This window comes from Petaurus breviceps, unplaced genomic scaffold (assembly GCF_028583685.1).
Source record: "Petaurus breviceps papuanus isolate PSGF00001 unplaced genomic scaffold, PetGlider_PUasm1.0 181, whole genome shotgun sequence".
Classification (NCBI taxonomy): Eukaryota; Metazoa; Chordata; class Mammalia; order Diprotodontia; family Petauridae; genus Petaurus; species Petaurus breviceps.
This window is the reverse complement of record NW_027185784.1, coordinates 26,097,395-26,115,751: the sequence shown is the minus strand read 5'-3', so window position 1 is coordinate 26,115,751 and position 18,357 is coordinate 26,097,395. Positions and strand designations below refer to the sequence as shown.

The window sequence follows — 18,357 nt, the reverse complement described above, 5'->3', positions numbered from 1 at the left end:
CTCTTCTGAGCATTGCTGTTAGTAATGGCATGAAAATTTTCAGTAAAATTCCTCTGTGTTTTATCAACAGCATATAGAGTGATAAAAAATAATACTTCATCAATCTTCTTTATCATGTTTATGATTCTTTAAGTGAACTTTGGTTTATTAATCAAATTAGTACAAAAACTAATTAGCCCACAATCTTGACATCTGTGCATGCTGCGTGTCCCTATTTTCTCTCAAAGAGAAGTTTCTGGGAGGATGATTCATTCTCATAATCACCTCACGAGTTTTGATAAGCACATAGGCACGTGTTAGGGTTAAAATCAGTCAAGAGGAAACAGGCGTGACACGGATTTCAGAAAGAGAGAGTGGGAATAGCACAACATCTAGAACAAGTGACAGATTTCATATAATGTACATCTATAAAATCATAAAACTTAGGAAGGAACTCCAAAGTCTTCAGAGGATAGCATTGGAAACCAATGGGAAAACAGAATGCTGCCATGTTTAGTCAAAACAGTGAGCAAGGGCTTTTGTGAAGTTCTGTTTGGGGCTTGGATCTGCTCTGTGATGATAACAGGTAATAAATCTGTGCTTTGAATAAATAAGATAATATCTTCACACTTTTCTGAAAAGTGGCCTTAATATTGATGACTCCTTTTAGTGAAAGTAAGAGGGAGAAATAATTATTTTAAATATAATAAACACTGAGTAAATGTTTGTTGAAATGCATTATATGAAAAAGTTATTTATGGGCAGCACCCAGATGGCAGAGTAAAAGCAGGGACTTGCTTGAGATCTCCCTCAAACCCCTCCAAATACCTGTAAAAAATTACTCTAAATAAATTCAAGAGCAGTAAAACCCACAAAAATGACAGAGTGAAACAAATTTCCAGGTCAAGATAATCTGAAACGTCAACAAGAAAAACGTCTATTACACCAGTCTGAGAGAGGGATGCAGTCCAGCATGGGCCAAGCTAGCACAGACAGGCCAGAGTTGGCCTCAGAGGACTAAATCAGTGGTGGTGTGGTGATTTCCAGACTTCTCAACCAACAAGTGCCAAGAACAACTTAGAAGGTCAGTAGGAAAGGTTTATAGGACCTGGGTGAGAGAGAAGCTTGGTCTAACCCCAGCCCCAGGGTGGTGGAAGTGGTGGCAAAGGCAGTAGCTGCTTCTGGAGTCCTAGGTCCACAGACAGGGGGTCAGGGGGAAAGGTCAAGCAAGTGATCATGGGGAGATTGCAGGGACCACTTTGCTGGTGCTGAGGCAAGATTCTTTTGCTTTGCCCTACTTAGATCTGGGTCACAATCCTAGGTGGAAGTTCTGGGGTGAGCAAGAGCACTGGCATGGAAGAGCTTGTGGTGGCAGTGAAGAGGGAATCCACCTCACAGTTCCAAGGCAGAAAAGAGAGCTTGTGGTCTCTCACAGACCAGAGCACAGACCAGGAGAGCAGTAGACACGTCTCCTTTGATCATACCACCTTGGAAGAGCTAAAAATTTACAGGTCCCTAGAAGTATCTCTGAAAACAGCTGCATAAAACCCCTGAAGCTTGGTATAGCACACCCCCCACACTGGAAGCAGAGTCCTCCTTGACAAAGAGCTAAAAAGACAAGTATTTGGCTGGGAAAATGAGCAAACAGCAGACAAATCATACTATAGAATCTTACTTTGGTGACAAGGAGGATCAAAACATATAACCAGAAGACAATGAAGTCAAAGTTCTTACATCAAAAGCCTCCAAGAAAAATATGAATTGGTTGCAGGCCACAGAAGAACTCAAAAAGGATTTTGAAAATCAAGTAAGAGAAGTAGAGGGAAAATTGGGAAGAGAAATGAGAGTGATGCAAGAAAATGATGAAAAATGAGTCAAGAGCTTGCTAAAGGAGACCCAAAATAATACTGAAGAAAATAATAGCTTAAAAAATAGATGAACTCAAATGTCAAAAGAGGTCCAAAAAGTCAATGAGGAGAATAATGTCTTAAAAAGCAAAACTGGCCAAATGGAAAAGGAAGTCCAAAAGCTCATTGAAGAAAAATAACTCCTTAAAATTAGAATGGAGCAAGTGGAAACTAATGACTTTATGAGAAATCAAGAAATTATCAAACAAAATCAAAAGAATGACAAAATAGAAAACAATGTCAAATATCTCATTGGAAAAATGACTGACCTGGAAAATAGATCCAGGAGAGATAATTTAAAAATTATTGGACTAACTGAAAGCCATGAAAAAAAAAGAGCCTAGCAATCATCTTTCAAGAAATTATCAAGGAAAACTGTTCTGCTATTCTAGAACCAGAGAGGAAAATAGAAATTGAAAGAATCTACTAATCATCTCCTAAAAGACAGCCCAAAAGGAAAACTCATAGGAATATTGTAGTCAAATTCCAGAGTTCCCAGGTCAAGGAGAAAATATTGCAAGCAGCCAGAAAGAAACAATTCAAGTATTATGGAAACACAATCAGGATAACACAAGATTTAGCAGTTTCTACATTAAGGGATCAGAGGGCTTGTTGGAATATTATTTTACAGAATTTTCCAAAATTAATTATATTCCAGAGGTCAAAAGAGCTAGAATTAAAACCAAGACTCACCTAGCTAGCAAAACTGAATATCATACTTCGGGGGGGGGGGGGGAGACAGGAAATGGATATTCAATGAAACAGAGCACTTTCAAGCATTCTTGATGAAAAGACCAGAGCTGAATAGAAAATTTGACTTTCAAATACAAGATTCAAGGGAAGCATGAAAAAGGAAAAAGGAAAAAGAAATCATAACAGACTTATTAAATTTGAGCTGTTTACATTCCTACATGGAAAGATGATATTTGTAACTCATGAGACCTTTCTCAGTATTAGAGTAGTTGGAGGGAATATACATACAGCCAGAGGACACGAGGTGAGTTGAATATGAAGGGATGATATCTAAAAAGTAAAATTAAGGGATGAGAGAGAAATGTTCTGGGAGAAATAAAAAGGGAGAGCTAGAATAGGGAAAACTATCTCACATAAAAGAGGCAAGAAAAAGCTTTTACAGTGAAGGGGAAGATGGGGGAGGTGAGAGGGAATGAATGAACCTTACTCTCATTGGATTTGGCTTAAGGAGGGAATAACATACACACTCAATTGGATATGAAAATCTATCTTACCCTACAGGAAAGGCAGGGGGGGAGATGATAAAAGAAGAGGAGGGGATGCTAGAAGGGAGAGCAATTGGGAGGAGGGGATAATCAGAAGCAAACATTTTTGAGGAGGGACAGGGTCAAAGGAGAGAATATAAAAACGGGGAGCACAATAGGATGGAGGGAAATACAGTTAGTCTTTCACAGCATGACTATTATTGAAGTGTTTTGCATGACTACACATGTATAACCTCTATGGAATTGCTTGCCTTCTCAACGAGGGTGGGTGGGAAGGGAGGGAGGGAGGGAGAGAAAGTGGAACTCAGAGTTTTAAAAATGAATGTTAAAAATTGTTTTTACATACAACTGGGAAATCAGATATATAGGCTAATGGGGTATAGAAATACATTTTGCCTTACAGGAAAATAGAAAGGAAGGGCAAAAGAAAAGCAGAGGTGTGAAAGAAGGGAGGGCAGATTGGGGGAAGGGGCAATCAGAATGCACACCATCTTAGGGTGGGGGAAGGGAGAAATGGGGAGAAATTTTGGAACTCAAAATCTTGTGAAAGTGAATGTTGAAAACTAAAAATAAATTAATCAATAATTTTTAAATGCACTATATGGAAAAAGAAGGCACATTCAGATCTGGAAAGAAGCAAAGTGGACAATTAGAGGAAGATAAGAAAATTTACTCAGAAAAATATTGGAACTATCAAGAAGACAAACTTCTTTGGACAACCAGGGAGTAATCTCAGATAAGATCAACAGGAAAAGAATATCAACTCGTCAAGGATCTAAGGAAAAGAAAATCTACTAAGAATATGTTGGATTCAAGTTACTGAACCTTCTTTAGAATTGAAAGATTTCTTAAGAATTGATTACATAAACTGGTACATAAAATTGGGCACATGAAGCTGAACGTCATCTATTCTGCAGCCTTGTGCTTGCTTGTCTCTGTGTAATTTTATCCTAAATCTTTGCATTTAGAATTACAAATTTAGAATCATGAAGCCCCTAGAAATCATCTGGTGTAACTTCTTCACTTTACAGGTGAGGAAATTGAGGCTTAGAAAGGTTAAGTTATTTGCCCAAAGTATGTAGCAGAGATCAGATTTTAATCCAAGTCATCTGACTTCAATTTTTTGGTAGCTATCAACAGTGCACTGCACCACTTAAAATACAGTCAAGAACACTGTCCTAGGAGTGGCCTTTTATCTAGGCTAAAGCCCTACTACTGCCACCTTTATTGCTTTAAGATTGAAACACTCCTTTGCAAGAGCCCTGAAAGATAGATTAAAAAGGTGACATGGTATGCCACAAGAGGGAGCCTCAAAGTCCTCAGGTGGTGGCAGTTAAAGCTACAGTTCTCCAAAGGAGCCCCAGAGAAAGAAAATTCTGAGATAAAATGATAGGCTGTTTATCATCCAATAAAAAGAAAGTCCTAGATCTAGTGAAAAGCATGCAAATGACCAGGGATATGGTTTCATATCAGGCTCCCCCAGAGTACTTGCTTTGCATCCTGTCATCTCCCATGAGAATCCATAAGCAAATTTCCATCTTTTTTCCACACGTCCTTGTGGACTACTGGACACGTGCACAGCTGGGCATAAGAAATCAAGACATTCTCTTATTTGCATCCAGCTGTCAGGGCCTTCTGGGGGAACTGTATCCTGTGCAGCACTTTTATTTGATAAAAGTTCTAGCATCACCTTTGAGATGGGATCTGAAGGTCTGAGCATCCAGAACCTGGTCTGTGTGAAAAGCGGAAAGGTAAAACCCAAATAGTTTATACCCTAAAGAAAATTCGAGAGCTGTGCTTTTCCCCATTCTTGCAACATCTTGGATTTAGAACCAAGAGACACCTTAAGATTTACCAAGTTCAACCCTTCAACCTTCTCATTTTACTATTGAGGAAACTGTGGCACAGGATCCCATAGGTCCTAAGTATCTGAGGCAGGATTTGAATTCAGGTTTTCCTGACTCCAAGTTCAGCTATCTATTCATTATGCCAGCCAGCCTTACCACACCTTTTCCCCCACATTTCCAGGTCAGGTGAGAGTAAGTCCGAGTTGTAAGGAGTAGTTCCCAATCTAGACAGTACCCCCCGCAGCCTCTGTTTCATGCTGTTCTGGGAAAGGCTGTTCTATTCATTCTGCCTGGGGATATCTACCTAGAGAAGAAACAACATGGTCCATGTGTCCCAGGCCATCTCAATGTCCTATGAAATCAAGTGGATATACTTTTTCCTCTCCTTCCTGGAGTTTGCAGTGGGGATCCTCAGCCATGGCTTCATTGTGCTGGTGAATGCCTGGGACCTGGTGAGGAGGCACCTCTTGGATCTTCCTACAGGGTTTGCTGTTTCTGGATTCCATTCCCTTCAGCTATTTCCGAGTGATAAGAGGCTCCATGGATGCCAACTACAAAACCATCATGTTATTTTGGATACTTGTCAACCAAACCAGCCTCTGGCTCGCCACCTGCCTTAGCATTGTCTACTGTGCAAAGATCGCCCGAGTCTCTCACACCTTCCTACTATGGCTTAAAGGCTGGGTCCTCATGGCTTTCCCTCAGCTGCTACTGGGCTCTCTGATTTTCCCTTGGATCAGCAACATCCCTTGTATGTGGAAACATTTCAGTTAATTCTACTCCAACTCCACAGTTTCATTCTCTGGGAACACCACAGAGAAAAGCACGAAGGAAAATTTTGCTTTTTCCTACTTCTATCTTTTTTGCAATTTGGGCGGCATCTTTCCCTTTGTGCTCTTCCTGCATCTTCTATCATCCTTATCATCCCCCTGGGAAAACACATGAGGGCAACGAAACAGCCCAAACTACTGGCTCTGGAGACCCCAGCCTGGAGGCCCATATCACTGCCTTCAAGTCCCTGATTTCCTTCCTTATCTCTATGTAATAGGAGTTGTAGCTGCACTAATTTCAGCCCCCCTGACCTTATTTTTTTCCAACAAGATGGGGTGATGGTATGTGTGGGGATAATGGCTATTTCCCCCTCAATGCACTCGATAATTCTGATTCTAAGCAACACCAAGTTGAAAACAGCTCTCAAAAACATTTTACATTGGGTTCAGAGCTTTCTAAAGGCATGTATAGTCTAGTGGAAAAGGTTCTGGACTAGATTTTGAAAGACCTGGGTAGCTGATTCCTACACCTGGACTTACCATTTGACCTTGAGCAAGGAGTATAGACTGGCCCTCATTCAGGTCAGTCCCCTGATCATTTCATTCCAATATTAAAATTTCACTCTAATATTGTAATGAAATGACACACTATTAAGTCATTGAACAGTTAACAAAAGTAAGATTATTTAGCCTTAGTGTAGAAAGGATACAACACTTATTTTTGGTATGACCTGCCCCCATCCCACACTACTATTTCTAAAAAGAAACCTGTCTTGTCAGTAGGTCAGTAGGTCAGACTATGATCACTACCTGATTTCACTCAGATTTGCTTTCATATGTCCTTAGGTTAGATAGACAGATGAGAGAGAGAGAGAGAGACAGAGAGAGAGAGAGAGAGAGAGAGAGAGAGAGAGAGAGAGAGATTAGATAGATAGAGCATTTATTAAGTGCTCACTATGTTGCGGATATAAATTCAGGTCTCTTCTTTTTTTTTTCTTTAAGCAATCAGGGTTAAGTAACTTGCTCAAGGTTACACAGCCAGTTGTTTCTGGGTGTGGTGCTGAGTGTCTGAGCCAGGGATTTGATCTCCAGGTCGTCCCAACACTGGAGCCGGTGCTCTTACTTGCTGAGCCACCTGGCCACCCCTAAGCAATTGGGGTTAAGTAACTTGCTCAAGGTTACACGGCCAGGTGTTTCTGGGTGAGTGCTAAGTGTCTGAGCCTGGGATTCGATCTCCAGGTCGTTCTGACACTGGAGCCGGTGCTCTTACTCGCTGTGCTACCTGGCCGCCCCAAGTCTCTTCTTTCAAGGAGCTTACAATCTAATGGGAGAAGAGATTACATAAAGAAGAAATATAAAGCAGGAGGTACATACCTAGTAGCTTGTTGAGAAGATGCTTAGGAAGTGGTATGGTGGCCATGGTTTCTGACAAGATGGTGCCAGGGGCAGAGTCCAAAGTTGCAATGGAGGGAGATGAGGACAAAGGCAGGAGCATAAGCATGGTGAGGATGTGGCCAGAAAGTGGTGTGGAGGCATGGTTATAGACAAGATAAAGAGAAAGCTCACCAGAAAGCTGCATCAACCACTTTGCAGCTTCTTGGAGACGATTTCCTTGCCTTTTAGGGAAAGAATTAGTCTAGCATACATGGCAGGGTAATGAGTGACCCTAGTAGAAACTGATTCTATTGCAAGGAGCTTCTTCACCTCTATGTCTATTTCCCCTGTATAACAGAGGATGAGAATCTTCTTCTCTTACGTGACAAGCTTTCCAGATGCATCCAAGGCAAAGTTCCAATCTAAAAAAATTTAAAGCACTTAGATAAGGTGTTGCTGCTAGGGATACCAAGTTAAAAAAAAAAAAAAGCAGTCCCTACCTTCATGGATCTTCCATTCTAATAGGAGATGCAAAATATTATAGTGACAAGAAAACTGGATTTGAAGTCGGAGGACTGGAGTTCAAATACCGCATCTGTCATTTACTAGTTTCATGACCTCAGGCAAGACACTTAAACCATCTGATTTTATCTGTATAGTGAAGGAATTTATTAATTTGCTTTTTTGGCCCTTTCTGGATCCAGATCTATAATCCTATGAACAGATAAGTAACCATCAGCTAATAGGAGGAAGAAGAGAACTAGGGGAATTAGGAAGGACTTGGACTAAGTAGAAGGTAAGCCTTGAAGGAAGATAGAAATTCTAGCAATAACACAAAGATAGCTCCATGGACAATTTAAGCAGGCAGAATAATACTTATGCCCTGTATTTCCTTGTCAGTTAAAAAAAATAAATCAGTGCATAATATTATGTCATTTGCAGCATGTGATAGAATCTCCTTATAACATGGAATTAGATAGGTCATGGTCAAATCATGTCTTCTGAGGCATACTATAGAAAAAAAAAATTCACACAGCCTATTATATAGGGGCAAGTCCTTATACCAATGAAGTGATATTTGTAAATATATCAATCTGTGGCAACTGTAGAGTCTTTCCCAAACCTCATCATTTTTAATAGAATCATAAGGTTCTTCCCTTCAGGGACCTTCCAATGTTATAGAACAGACAGCCTTGACATGTACATATGCACACACGTGTGCACATACATACATGCACACATACACAGATACATATGAATGAATGAGTGAATGAAAAAACAAATAAGAAGCAGAAGTATTCACTTGTGCGTAATGGTTAAATATGTACGTATAATTTATGTCCCAGGTTCTCCCAAAGTTTTAAACGAACACATAGTAGGTCTGACCCTTGGGGGTGACACAAGGATGTTGATTTCCCTCTTCGGGCTTATCAAAATGCCCTCTATCCAAACAGTGTTTAAGGAAATGTCCTAAAGGAAGCTTAAGCATTATTCAATTCTGGTTTTCCCCAAGTGTCACTAAAAAGTGTGACCAAGCAGTAACCTCTAGATGGATACGAACAGGCTAGGAGATAATCTTGTGACTCTGGGAGGTCAGAAGGTCTGTGTGTAGCAATATCCACCAAACAACAGTGTCCATCAAAGTGGCATCAGGTGACTACAGGGGAAGCTCTCTCATGACAGAAGACAGCCTACAACCAACACAATGATTGCTCAAGACTGTTTAAATGGCAGACATACGTGAGAAATTGTTGGAACGGTGCCAAGCTGAGATGAAATGTAAAAATCCTCACCAGCAGTCTCACAGAGTCCGTTTTGTTCTGATGAGGTCTAAATATCTGCACCCAGCCCAGAGTGACAGTAGCTCTAGGTTAAGTTACTAAATCTTGTTACATATTTGTTCTGGCCAAAAGTATACATTGTGAGTATCCTGTGTTTTGCCTTCTTTTTTGTGTAGGAATAAATTACCTGTCCCTTCCCTGATTCATATGTGCACCTGTTTTTACTTATCCCTTTTGGGAAGGTCCAGGATGTGAGCCATAATCTAATTTATTACTATAATTAAATATATAAATGTGATTCTGTAATAACACAATACTCAATGTCTCCAAGAAAATAGCAGAACAAGCCTAGAGATTCCCTTTGGAAGGGCACTGAACCAGGCCCTAACAAAGTCTTAAGTCAGAAAGTAGACATGAATGAGTAAAGTAAGTTTTAAAAAATCCTACCATTAAAAGTTATTATTTGAGGTGGCCAGCATACTCAAGACACAAATGCAGAAGAGAGGACACCAAAACATCTATAAGAAAACCATTAGAGAAAAACATGGTTTGGGCACAAATTCAACTACAATTTCTGAAAAAAAGATGAAGCAAGAGGTAGGTTGGATTTTTTTTTAATTATTTTTAAAGAGTTAAGAAAATTTTCAATAAATGAAATGAGACTACTAGAGGAAAACGTGGGTGGAGGAAATGAGAACTATAGAAGGAAAACTAGAAAAGAAATGAACAGCTTCATACAAGAGGAATAAAACCCTGTCCAAGTAACAAACTCTCTGAAAACTACAATGAACCAAGTAGAAGCTGAAGACTCCATAAGACAAAAAATAAATAAATAAAGCTAAGTCAAAAGACTGAAGAAAGAGACTATATAGTTTCAAAAGAAAACTGACCTGAGAAACAGATCAAGGAGATATAATTTTTAAGAATCATTGGGCTACCTGAAAGCCATGATTAAAAAAAAATCTTAGATATCACATTTCAGTCTATGCAAACTGGGGTGGGGGTGGGGAGGAGTATTGCTGACACTTAAACTTCACTCTCATTAGAACTGGTCAAAGAAGGAAAGGACACATAAGTACACTTAAATACATAGTTGGGAACAGAAATACATTTCACTCAACAGAAGAATAGAAGGGGAAAGTGAGACGGAAGGAGGGATAATTAGAAGAAGGGTAGATTTACGGAGGGATTCAATCTAAGTAAAATAAATCCTAACTAAGTACAAAAATATAGGTATTTTGTGGTGGCAAAAAATTGGAAATTGATGAAGTGTTCATCAGTTGGGGAATAACTGAAAAATATTATGGTATATAAATGTGATGAAACTATTATTCTATAAGAAACGATGAAGGAGATAGATTCAGAGAAACCTAGAAAAACTTATATGAGCTGTTACAGAAGGAAATGAGCAGAAGCAGGAGAATGCTTTATATAATGACAACAATATTGTAAAGACAAACAACTCTGAAAGACCTAGGAATCTGGTTCAGTGCAATAACCAAACCACAATTCCAAAGAACTATTGATGAAATCTTCTCTCTGCTTTCTGATAGAGATGTGAAGGACTCAGAATGTAGAATTAGAAATTTTTTTTAGACATGGCCAGTGTGGAAAATGATTTTTCTTGACTACACATATTTATGGCAGGGTTTTTTTTCTTTCTCATTTGAAAGTGGGAGGAAAGAAGAAAAGGCAGATGTTGACTTATTGGAAAAGAATAAAATTTAATTTAAAAAAAGATCACATACCCCAGGATCCTTATTTTATTATTATTTTCATTATTATTATAATATTACAAATAATATATTTAGCAATCAATTTAATAACTAATCATTAACATTACTGTTATTTATAATAATCACTAGCATTCATATATCTCTTTAAGGTTTACAAAGTGGTTTACATATGTATTTCATTTGATCCTTATGATAGTTTCGTGATATTGGTGCTATTATTTTTTCCATTTTACAGATGAGGAAATTGAAGCAGGGAGAGGTTGGGTGGTTTTTTCAGAGTTAAGACTTCTACTGTCTGAGGGAGGATTTGAAATACTTCCTAACTCCAAATCCAGCACTTTATCCACTATACCACTTAACTGCCTTCAAATGAGGAAACTGAGGGCAAGATAAATGAGGTCATTTTCCCCCATTGACTCAATCAGTCATGATTTCTAACTTTAAGATTCTTTCTTTTTTTTGGATTCCATTTCTTCACTTCCATGCTTTCCCTATCCCACCCCCAAACTACCAGACTTCCTCAAATCTCACTGCATTCTTACTTCAAACATCAGTAAGAGTGGTAGCACATTTAACACTCACATACATATATATATGCCAAATATTTCAAATACTCTAGCGCTGGTCAGACTGGAGTCACTTATAGTTAATTAATGAATTTGGGGAAAGGAGTTCTTCATGTCTCAAGTGGGCAAGAGCTTCCAGATATCAGTGAATATGCCAGAATTCTTTTCAAAGCAATCAGGGTAAGATTGCGACAGCATGATTCAAGCATGTGAGCCCCCTTCCTCATCCATCTGGTGGGTACTTCCCCCCACTTGTTTACCAGGGTGAAAAAAAACTTTTATGTCTTTCCCTTCTGGCCTCCCCCTTTCTTTCCACCCCCAAAAGCCAGAAGAGGAAGAGGCACAGGAAGCAAGGGATATTGCCAAGACCAAGAGAAGGTCTCAGAGGCAACATCCTAACTTAGAAGAAGATCGGAGGTCTGGAATCTCCCAGAGACACAAGACCACCTGGACAGGGGAGGGGAGGGGTCTTTTCTGAGCACAGCACAGCTCAAGCTGCCTCCCAGGAGGAGGTACTAGGTAAGTTTATCTTTTTTCCTTTACAAAATTTTAGTTTCGTCCTGAATCTGTCAGAGGTACTTTCCATAATGCAGTTAAATTTTGTCTTATGAATTTAGATGCAATGTCATTTGTCGTACAAACACACAGAATTGATGCAATGGTTCCTTAAACATAATATGGTTTCCCTGTCTTGATAACTTGAATTTTTGTTTTTGCTTTCTCTGGTAGCCTGATGACAACTTGTACTTTCTTGGAAACTTCTGGTGCATAATCAATTTTTTCCCTGCCTTTCATTTTCATATTGTATGTATCTTCAAGATGTGCTTCTTGCAGACAATAAATTCTTAAATTTTGTTTTCCTATCTGTTCTGTCTCAGTGGCACTTTTAGTGTTTGTATTTGAGGAGCCTAGATTTCCAAAGGCTTTGAGGCTATGCCACAGATATAGATTAAGTACTTTGGGGGGCTGGGGTATTATTCTAGAGCCTAAGCCAGGTTTTCAAAATGTAAGTATACTTTTCCAGACAGAAATTTTAACTGAAAACCATTTAAGAACTGCACACTGTAGGGATTGGAGGCCATAAATGGATTGGGTGATAAAGTCCCCATTCTCTACCCCTCAGTTAGGAAAGGTGAAGTGCTGGGGAGGGGGGAGGGGGGTAAAGAATGGCAGAAGCACAATAAGAGAGGGGTCTAAAGGTTCTCTTTGAGGACAGAGCCTATATCCACACTCTGGGCCATCTCTCTTTATCTATAGCTTGCTTGTCCCTACAACTTTCAGAGATCTCTATGTAGGAAAGTTCCTATTGGAATAAACACAGTATACCTAATGGTGCTTCTCTCTGACCCATGTAGGCCCCCTACACGATTTACTATGGCCTGTGTAAACTGGCACATGGTCATCTCTATAGCCATTGTCGTGACTGTCAAAGCTGTTGGCACAACCTTTTTTCTCCTTTATTGTAAGTACTTGCTTCTTCTCCCACCTCTTTCTCCTTTATCTGTGCCCCTCCCCTGGGATTGGGAGACTCAGTTTATGGGTTAAGTCCAGTCCTTTACCTCTGAGAACTATCCATGAATTTGCAAATCCCTACAAGTAGGCAAGACTGGTGTAGGTCAATATTGTATAGAATGAAATGTGGAATAGACAAGAATTCAATAAATTAAGGCTATGTAGACAAAACAATCAGGTAATTCGCGTCCCAAATATTTATACCTTCTATTTTTTCTATTTATCTGGGCAATTGGGGTTTTTCTTTCTTGGATTTTGAAGATCCAGTGTTCTCTAATTATAGAGCTGGTGTAAGGTAATTAGGGTACCAATATCATAGAGCATGGTAACTATGTTAGACCAACCAAAGTAGTATAACACCAAGGAGACAAGGGGTGTGATGTTAGTCATCCACAGCATTCTAATATACCCAGAGTCAAGGTATAAAAGCCATCTTCACTGAGGGAAGGTCTTATTATAAGTGCAGGAGCAAGATACTATAAATCCCCTTTTCCTCTCATGCCAAAGTTTCCATTCCAAACCCAATGGAGGAAGAAATGAGGAAGGAAATGTTACTAGGAGTCACAAATTGTGCAAGTGGCAGTCTTCACTCCTTACCCAATCTGGAACTCTCCTCCCCTGCATCTGGCCACCACTAAAGTTCTAGAGTAGTAAAGGTATATGGCACTTCCTACTCCAATTCAACAAACTCCAATGTCTCCCTATTTCCAGAATCAAATATAAAATCCTCTGTTTGGCATTCAAAGCCTTTACAACCTGCATTTCTGGTCTCCTTACACCACCATATACTCTTTAGTGGGGGGACACTGGCTTTCCTGCTGTTCCTCAAACAAAACACTCCTTATCTCAGCTCCAGGAATTTGCTCTGGCCGTCCCTCCTTCCTGGAATGCTCTCGCTCCTTATCTCTGCCTCCTGGCTGCTCTGACTTCTTTCAAGGCCCAGATAAAATCCCATCTTCTACAAGAAACCTTTTCTCATTCCCTTTCATCCTAGAGCCTTCCATCTGTTGATCATCACCAATTTATCCTGAAGACAGCTTTTTCATATATAGTTGCTTGCTTATGCTCTCCCTCACTAGACTGTGAACTCTCTGAGAGTGAAGACTATCTCTGGCCTTTCCTTGAAAGTGTTTAGTGCTTAGTGCTTAGCATAGGGCCTGGTACATAATAAATGCTTAATAAATGCTGAGTGATAAAGGAAGAAACCATTTATTAGCAAATATTTATAGCTATTTATATGCCTGATACTGTGCTAAGAACTGAGAGAGATACAAAAAAATACTCCCATCCTCAAAGAACTAAGACTGGTCGGATTTTGAAATAAGATCATGGGGATAAAGGCTGCAAGCTCATTACATAGATTCCTTAAGTTACAGGATCAAAAATGCATATTAATTTGCATTTATATATATATACACATTTTTTATATTATTCATCCTAAATTAAGAGAGGCCATGTAACATAAGGAATAAAGAGCTGAACATGGAGTCAGGAAGACCTAGATTTAAATTCTTCTTTAGACACTTATTAGATATATGACCCTGGGCAATATGACCCTTTTAATCTATCAGCCTTAGTCTCCTCATCTGTAAAATGAAAATAATAATAGCACCTACCTCCCAGAATTGTTGTGGGGATCAAATAAAATAACACATGTAAAGTGCTTGCAAGCCTTCAGGCACCATATAAATTTTAGCTATCTAACATATTATTTAATCTCTCAAGTCTCAGGAAATTTTTAAGACTATAACATGGAATGGATGCAATCTCTATTTGTGGAAGAAATTAGCACACCAAGAATTCCCATAATGAAGAGACATATTGTATGAGTAAAATCTAGGCCCCTAGGATTTAGAACCCGAATGGAGCCTAGAGATCATCTGGTCTAATACCCCACCCCCTACATTTTACAGGTGAGGAAACTAAAACCTGAAGAGGTAAAGGGACTTGCCCAAGGTCATACAGGCAGTATGATTGAAACCCAGGTCTCTCCTGACTGAAGTTCCATCCATCTTTCCACTATTCCATGCTGTAGCCAGGTGTTCATCAGGACACCTGGAGATGACCCAGGATGCAGTGGGAGGCCCTGGCCCTTTTAAGCTAAAGTCATTTCAGGTTCTCACTTTGAATGAGGCAACACCCAACCAGTGAATAGGCCTCTTTAAGAAGTGAGTCAAAGGATGGCCCCTTTAAAAAAATAAATAAACAAATAAATTTTAAATGGCTCTAGAGGAGAAAGTGAGGTTGGTGACTTTGCACAGCCCTCCCTCACTCAAATCAAAGTCAACTGCAAGTCATGTCATCTTCTCCCTGATGTCATGGTCCTTTTCTAGAAGGAAGCACAAACACAGTCTGTGAGCAGCCCTTCACCCCTTGTGCCTCCCCTCCCCTCTCCCTTTACCTGAGGGTGCTCTGCCCAAAGGAAGTTAACATTTTGAAGGATGAAAGTTGCCTCATTAACTTGGGGTTTACTGGTCACATTTCTTTCTCAAAGACCAAGCCTTAAACCCAATTCACTCTGGAGTTCATAGTTTGGACAACAACAGATCTCTGCTCTCCCAGCTCAAAGTGAATGTCAGTAGTAACTATTTCTCTTTTGGCCAGCAACCCTGAGGGTCTTCCCCTCCCATTTTTTTTTCTAATTAAAGGGCCATGCTTTGACACACTTCTTTAAGAGGCCTGTTCACTGAAGGGGCATTGTCTCACTCAAAATGAGCCAACTGCAAGTCATGTCATTTCCCTAATGCCATGGTCCTCTTCAAAAACAAAAGACAACCACAACAACAATTCCATACTGCCACTTACTAAGTAAACCAAAACCTCCCGTATCATACAGGCCCACGGTGTCCCCTGTTGTGTCAGATTGGAATGACCCACCCTTGGATGATCATATAGGAAGATGAAATAACCTCCCTAGTGCAAATCCTTAGGTTGTCAGGCTACTGAGGGGATTATATCCAGGGTCTTAATCTATTGCTGCTACTTCTATAGAAGCCCAGTGTCTACAGAAGTAAATGTAAACTCCTTGAGGGCAGGGACTATTTGTTTTATCTTTGAATACCCCAAGTCTAGCACATAGTAAGCACTTAATAAATTCTGGTTGCATTGGATAGGATTGAGAAAGAGAAATCCCACCCACCCACCTCCCACCCCACCCCCAGTTCCCTGACTACTTCACTGGGAAGATTTCATTTGGACTGAACAAGTAAAAATAAGATATTTTCTCACATATGAAGGCTTTACCCTATACCTATTCTAGGATGGTAGGAAGGCTTAGAATCTGTAGATTGTGTATAAATCCAGCCTCCCCAGCTGGATTTCTCAAATTGGTATTTGGAATACTCAGAATAGGAGGAAATCCAAAGGAGTTGTGGGGTCTGGATCTTTCATACACTGAGGAGATGCTTGATGGTGGCCATGGTTGACAGTGGTAAGAAGGATTGAATATATTTCCCCATCCAGGATTTTTCCACCATTCTCCTGCCTTCCCCTCATTTTTCTTCATCTATAAGACCTACTACCATGCCTGAGTAGATGAAAAAAGAATAAGGATGTGGTTGGCCATGTAGCATATTAGACATCCTTGTGTGGGAAATGGAAGAGGAACAGAGAAAAAATATTTTAGAGTTTCTGGCTTGTCACAATAGATCCCCAACCCCCATTAATACTTTGTCTAAAATGAATAGGCTTGAGCTGTTACCTTTAAGAGAGAAAGAGATTATACAACAGAATTGAGTCATGTTATTGGAATCATTGGAGAAGATTCTTTCTGGGTTAATGCTAACAGCCAACTCTGTCTCCAGTGCCACAGATATTCCCTCCTGTCCTCAAAGAAAGCCCCAACTCCACCAGCACAGAAAGAAGCCCGACAGGTAACATCTCTGCCAATGGTGCACTCCTCCCATTATCCCTTTCCTGGAATTCTTCTTTCCTGATTGTCAAATTTCTTCCGGCTTTAACCTCACTCCTTTGTCATCTTCTTTTCCTTGGAGAAGTGAGACACTTGGGGCAAGGAGGACAATTACGAGCTTATTTCTACAGTACAAGCCACAGGTGATGAGGCTCTGACTAAAGTAAAGGTTGTGTAAAAGACTGAGGCGGATGGCTATTTGGAGCTCAGTCAGTAAGACTTGGCAGCTAATTATATATGGGTGGTGAGAGAAAGATAAACTTTCCTTCCCTCTGTCACTGTGGTTTTAAATCTGAGTAGCTGACCAGATAGTGGCTTCCAATGGAAATAGGGAAATTTGGGAGAAGAGAGAAACTGGGGATAAAATATAATAAATTCTGTTTTGCATATTTTGAGTTTGAGATGACTATGGGAGATTCAAGCTAGGTGGCATAATGAGTAGAGTTTAACCTCTGCAGTTTCCTCAACTGTAAAGTGGAGACAATAATAGCACTTACCACACAGACTTGTTGTGAGAATAAAAGGAAATATTTATACAGTCCTGTGTAAATTCTAGTCATTAATACTACCATTATTATTGTTGTACAGTAAGCAGTAATGTTGAACAGAAGGACAGAAGGGAGATTAAGGCAGCAAAGAAGTGGTAATTGAATGGGAGATCATGAGCTCCCTGAGAAGTAGCAAGATAAGAGAAGAAGGCCCAGGACAAAGCCTTGAAGGATGTCCACACAAAATAGATAGGAGAAAAATGAGGGTCTAGTAAAAGAAAATGAGAAATAATGGTTAGACAAATAATAAGAAAATCAAGAAAGCACAGTGTCATGGAAACTAGGGAGGAAAGATTATGCAACAAAAGGTCATCAACATCATTAAAATCTTCAGACTTAAATAGAATAAGATCTAGGAAAGACCATGGATTTTTGCAGGTAAGAGCTACTTAACCTTGGAGAAATCAGTTCCAGTCAAATAGTGGGCTGAGAGTTCTACTGTACCATACTGAGAAGGGAGTGGGAGTCCATGTCTATGAATGAGAGTTGAGAAACCATGAGCATAGAAGACCCTTTCTGAAAATTTTATTTTAAGGAAGGAGATATAGGGCTGTCCCTTAAGGGAATGTATAAAAAAATTAAATTTAAATATCAGGAAAAAAAAAGAGGCAGCGGTGACAGTGGATAAAGCACAGGGCCTGAAGTCAGCAAGACTTGAGTATAGATCTGGCATCAAACACTTATTAGCTGTGTGACCCTGGGCAAGTCATTTAACCTCTATTTGCTTTAATCTGCTGGAGAAGGAAATGGCAAACCACTCTAGTCTCTTAAACAAGAAAGCCCGGTGGACAGTATTGACGGGCTATGGTCCATGGGGTCACCAAGAATAGGATGTAACTGAACAACTGAATGGCAGCAACAACAATAGTCTCTAGCCTGATTCCAAGGTAGGACACAGAGCTCCCAAAAAATGGCTTATCTTCATCAACCACCATAAGGTAATTTCTTGAAAGAGAGAGACAGAGGGAGGGAAGGAAGGAAGGAAGGAAGGAAGGAAGGAAGGAAGGAAGGAAGGAGAAGGAAGGAAGGAAGGAAGGAAGGAAGGAAGGAAGGGAGGGAGGGAGGGAGGAAGAGAGAAAGAGAGAGGAAAAGAGAGAGAAAGAGAGAGAGAGAAAAAGAGAAAGAGAGAGAGAGAAAGAAAGAGAAAGAAAGAAAGAAAGAAAGAAAGAAAGAAAGAAAGAAAGAAAGA

The 18,357-nt window shown here is 39.8% G+C and overlaps 2 protein-coding genes across 3 annotated transcripts in view; both read left to right on the top strand.

Moving 5' to 3' along the window:
* Positions 1–5,291: 5,291 nt before the first annotated feature.
* On the top strand, positions 5,292–6,218 carry TAS2R38 (taste 2 receptor member 38). Its single transcript, XM_069087045.1, is given in 6 exon segments — positions 5,292–5,440; positions 5,442–5,869; positions 5,872–5,924; positions 5,927–6,002; positions 6,005–6,070; positions 6,073–6,218. Coding segments are annotated over 6 exon segments (918 nt in total).
* Positions 6,219–11,200: 4,982 nt separating this feature from the next.
* The window catches only part of CLEC5A (C-type lectin domain containing 5A), a 17,965-nt gene continuing 10,808 nt past the window's right edge, over positions 11,201–18,357 (top strand). Inside the window, exons 1-4 of one of the 2 annotated variants that reach the window (XM_069087398.1) lie at positions 11,203–11,378; positions 11,524–11,717; positions 12,554–12,660; positions 16,514–16,582. In XM_069087398.1, the coding sequence (XP_068943499.1) occupies positions 12,573–12,660; positions 16,514–16,582 (157 nt within the window). In that variant the 5' untranslated portion in view covers positions 11,203–11,378; positions 11,524–11,717; positions 12,554–12,572. Of the gene's footprint in view, positions 11,718–12,553; positions 12,661–16,513; positions 16,583–18,357 lie in introns of both variants that reach the window. The other variant, XM_069087399.1, reaches the window with a different exon arrangement.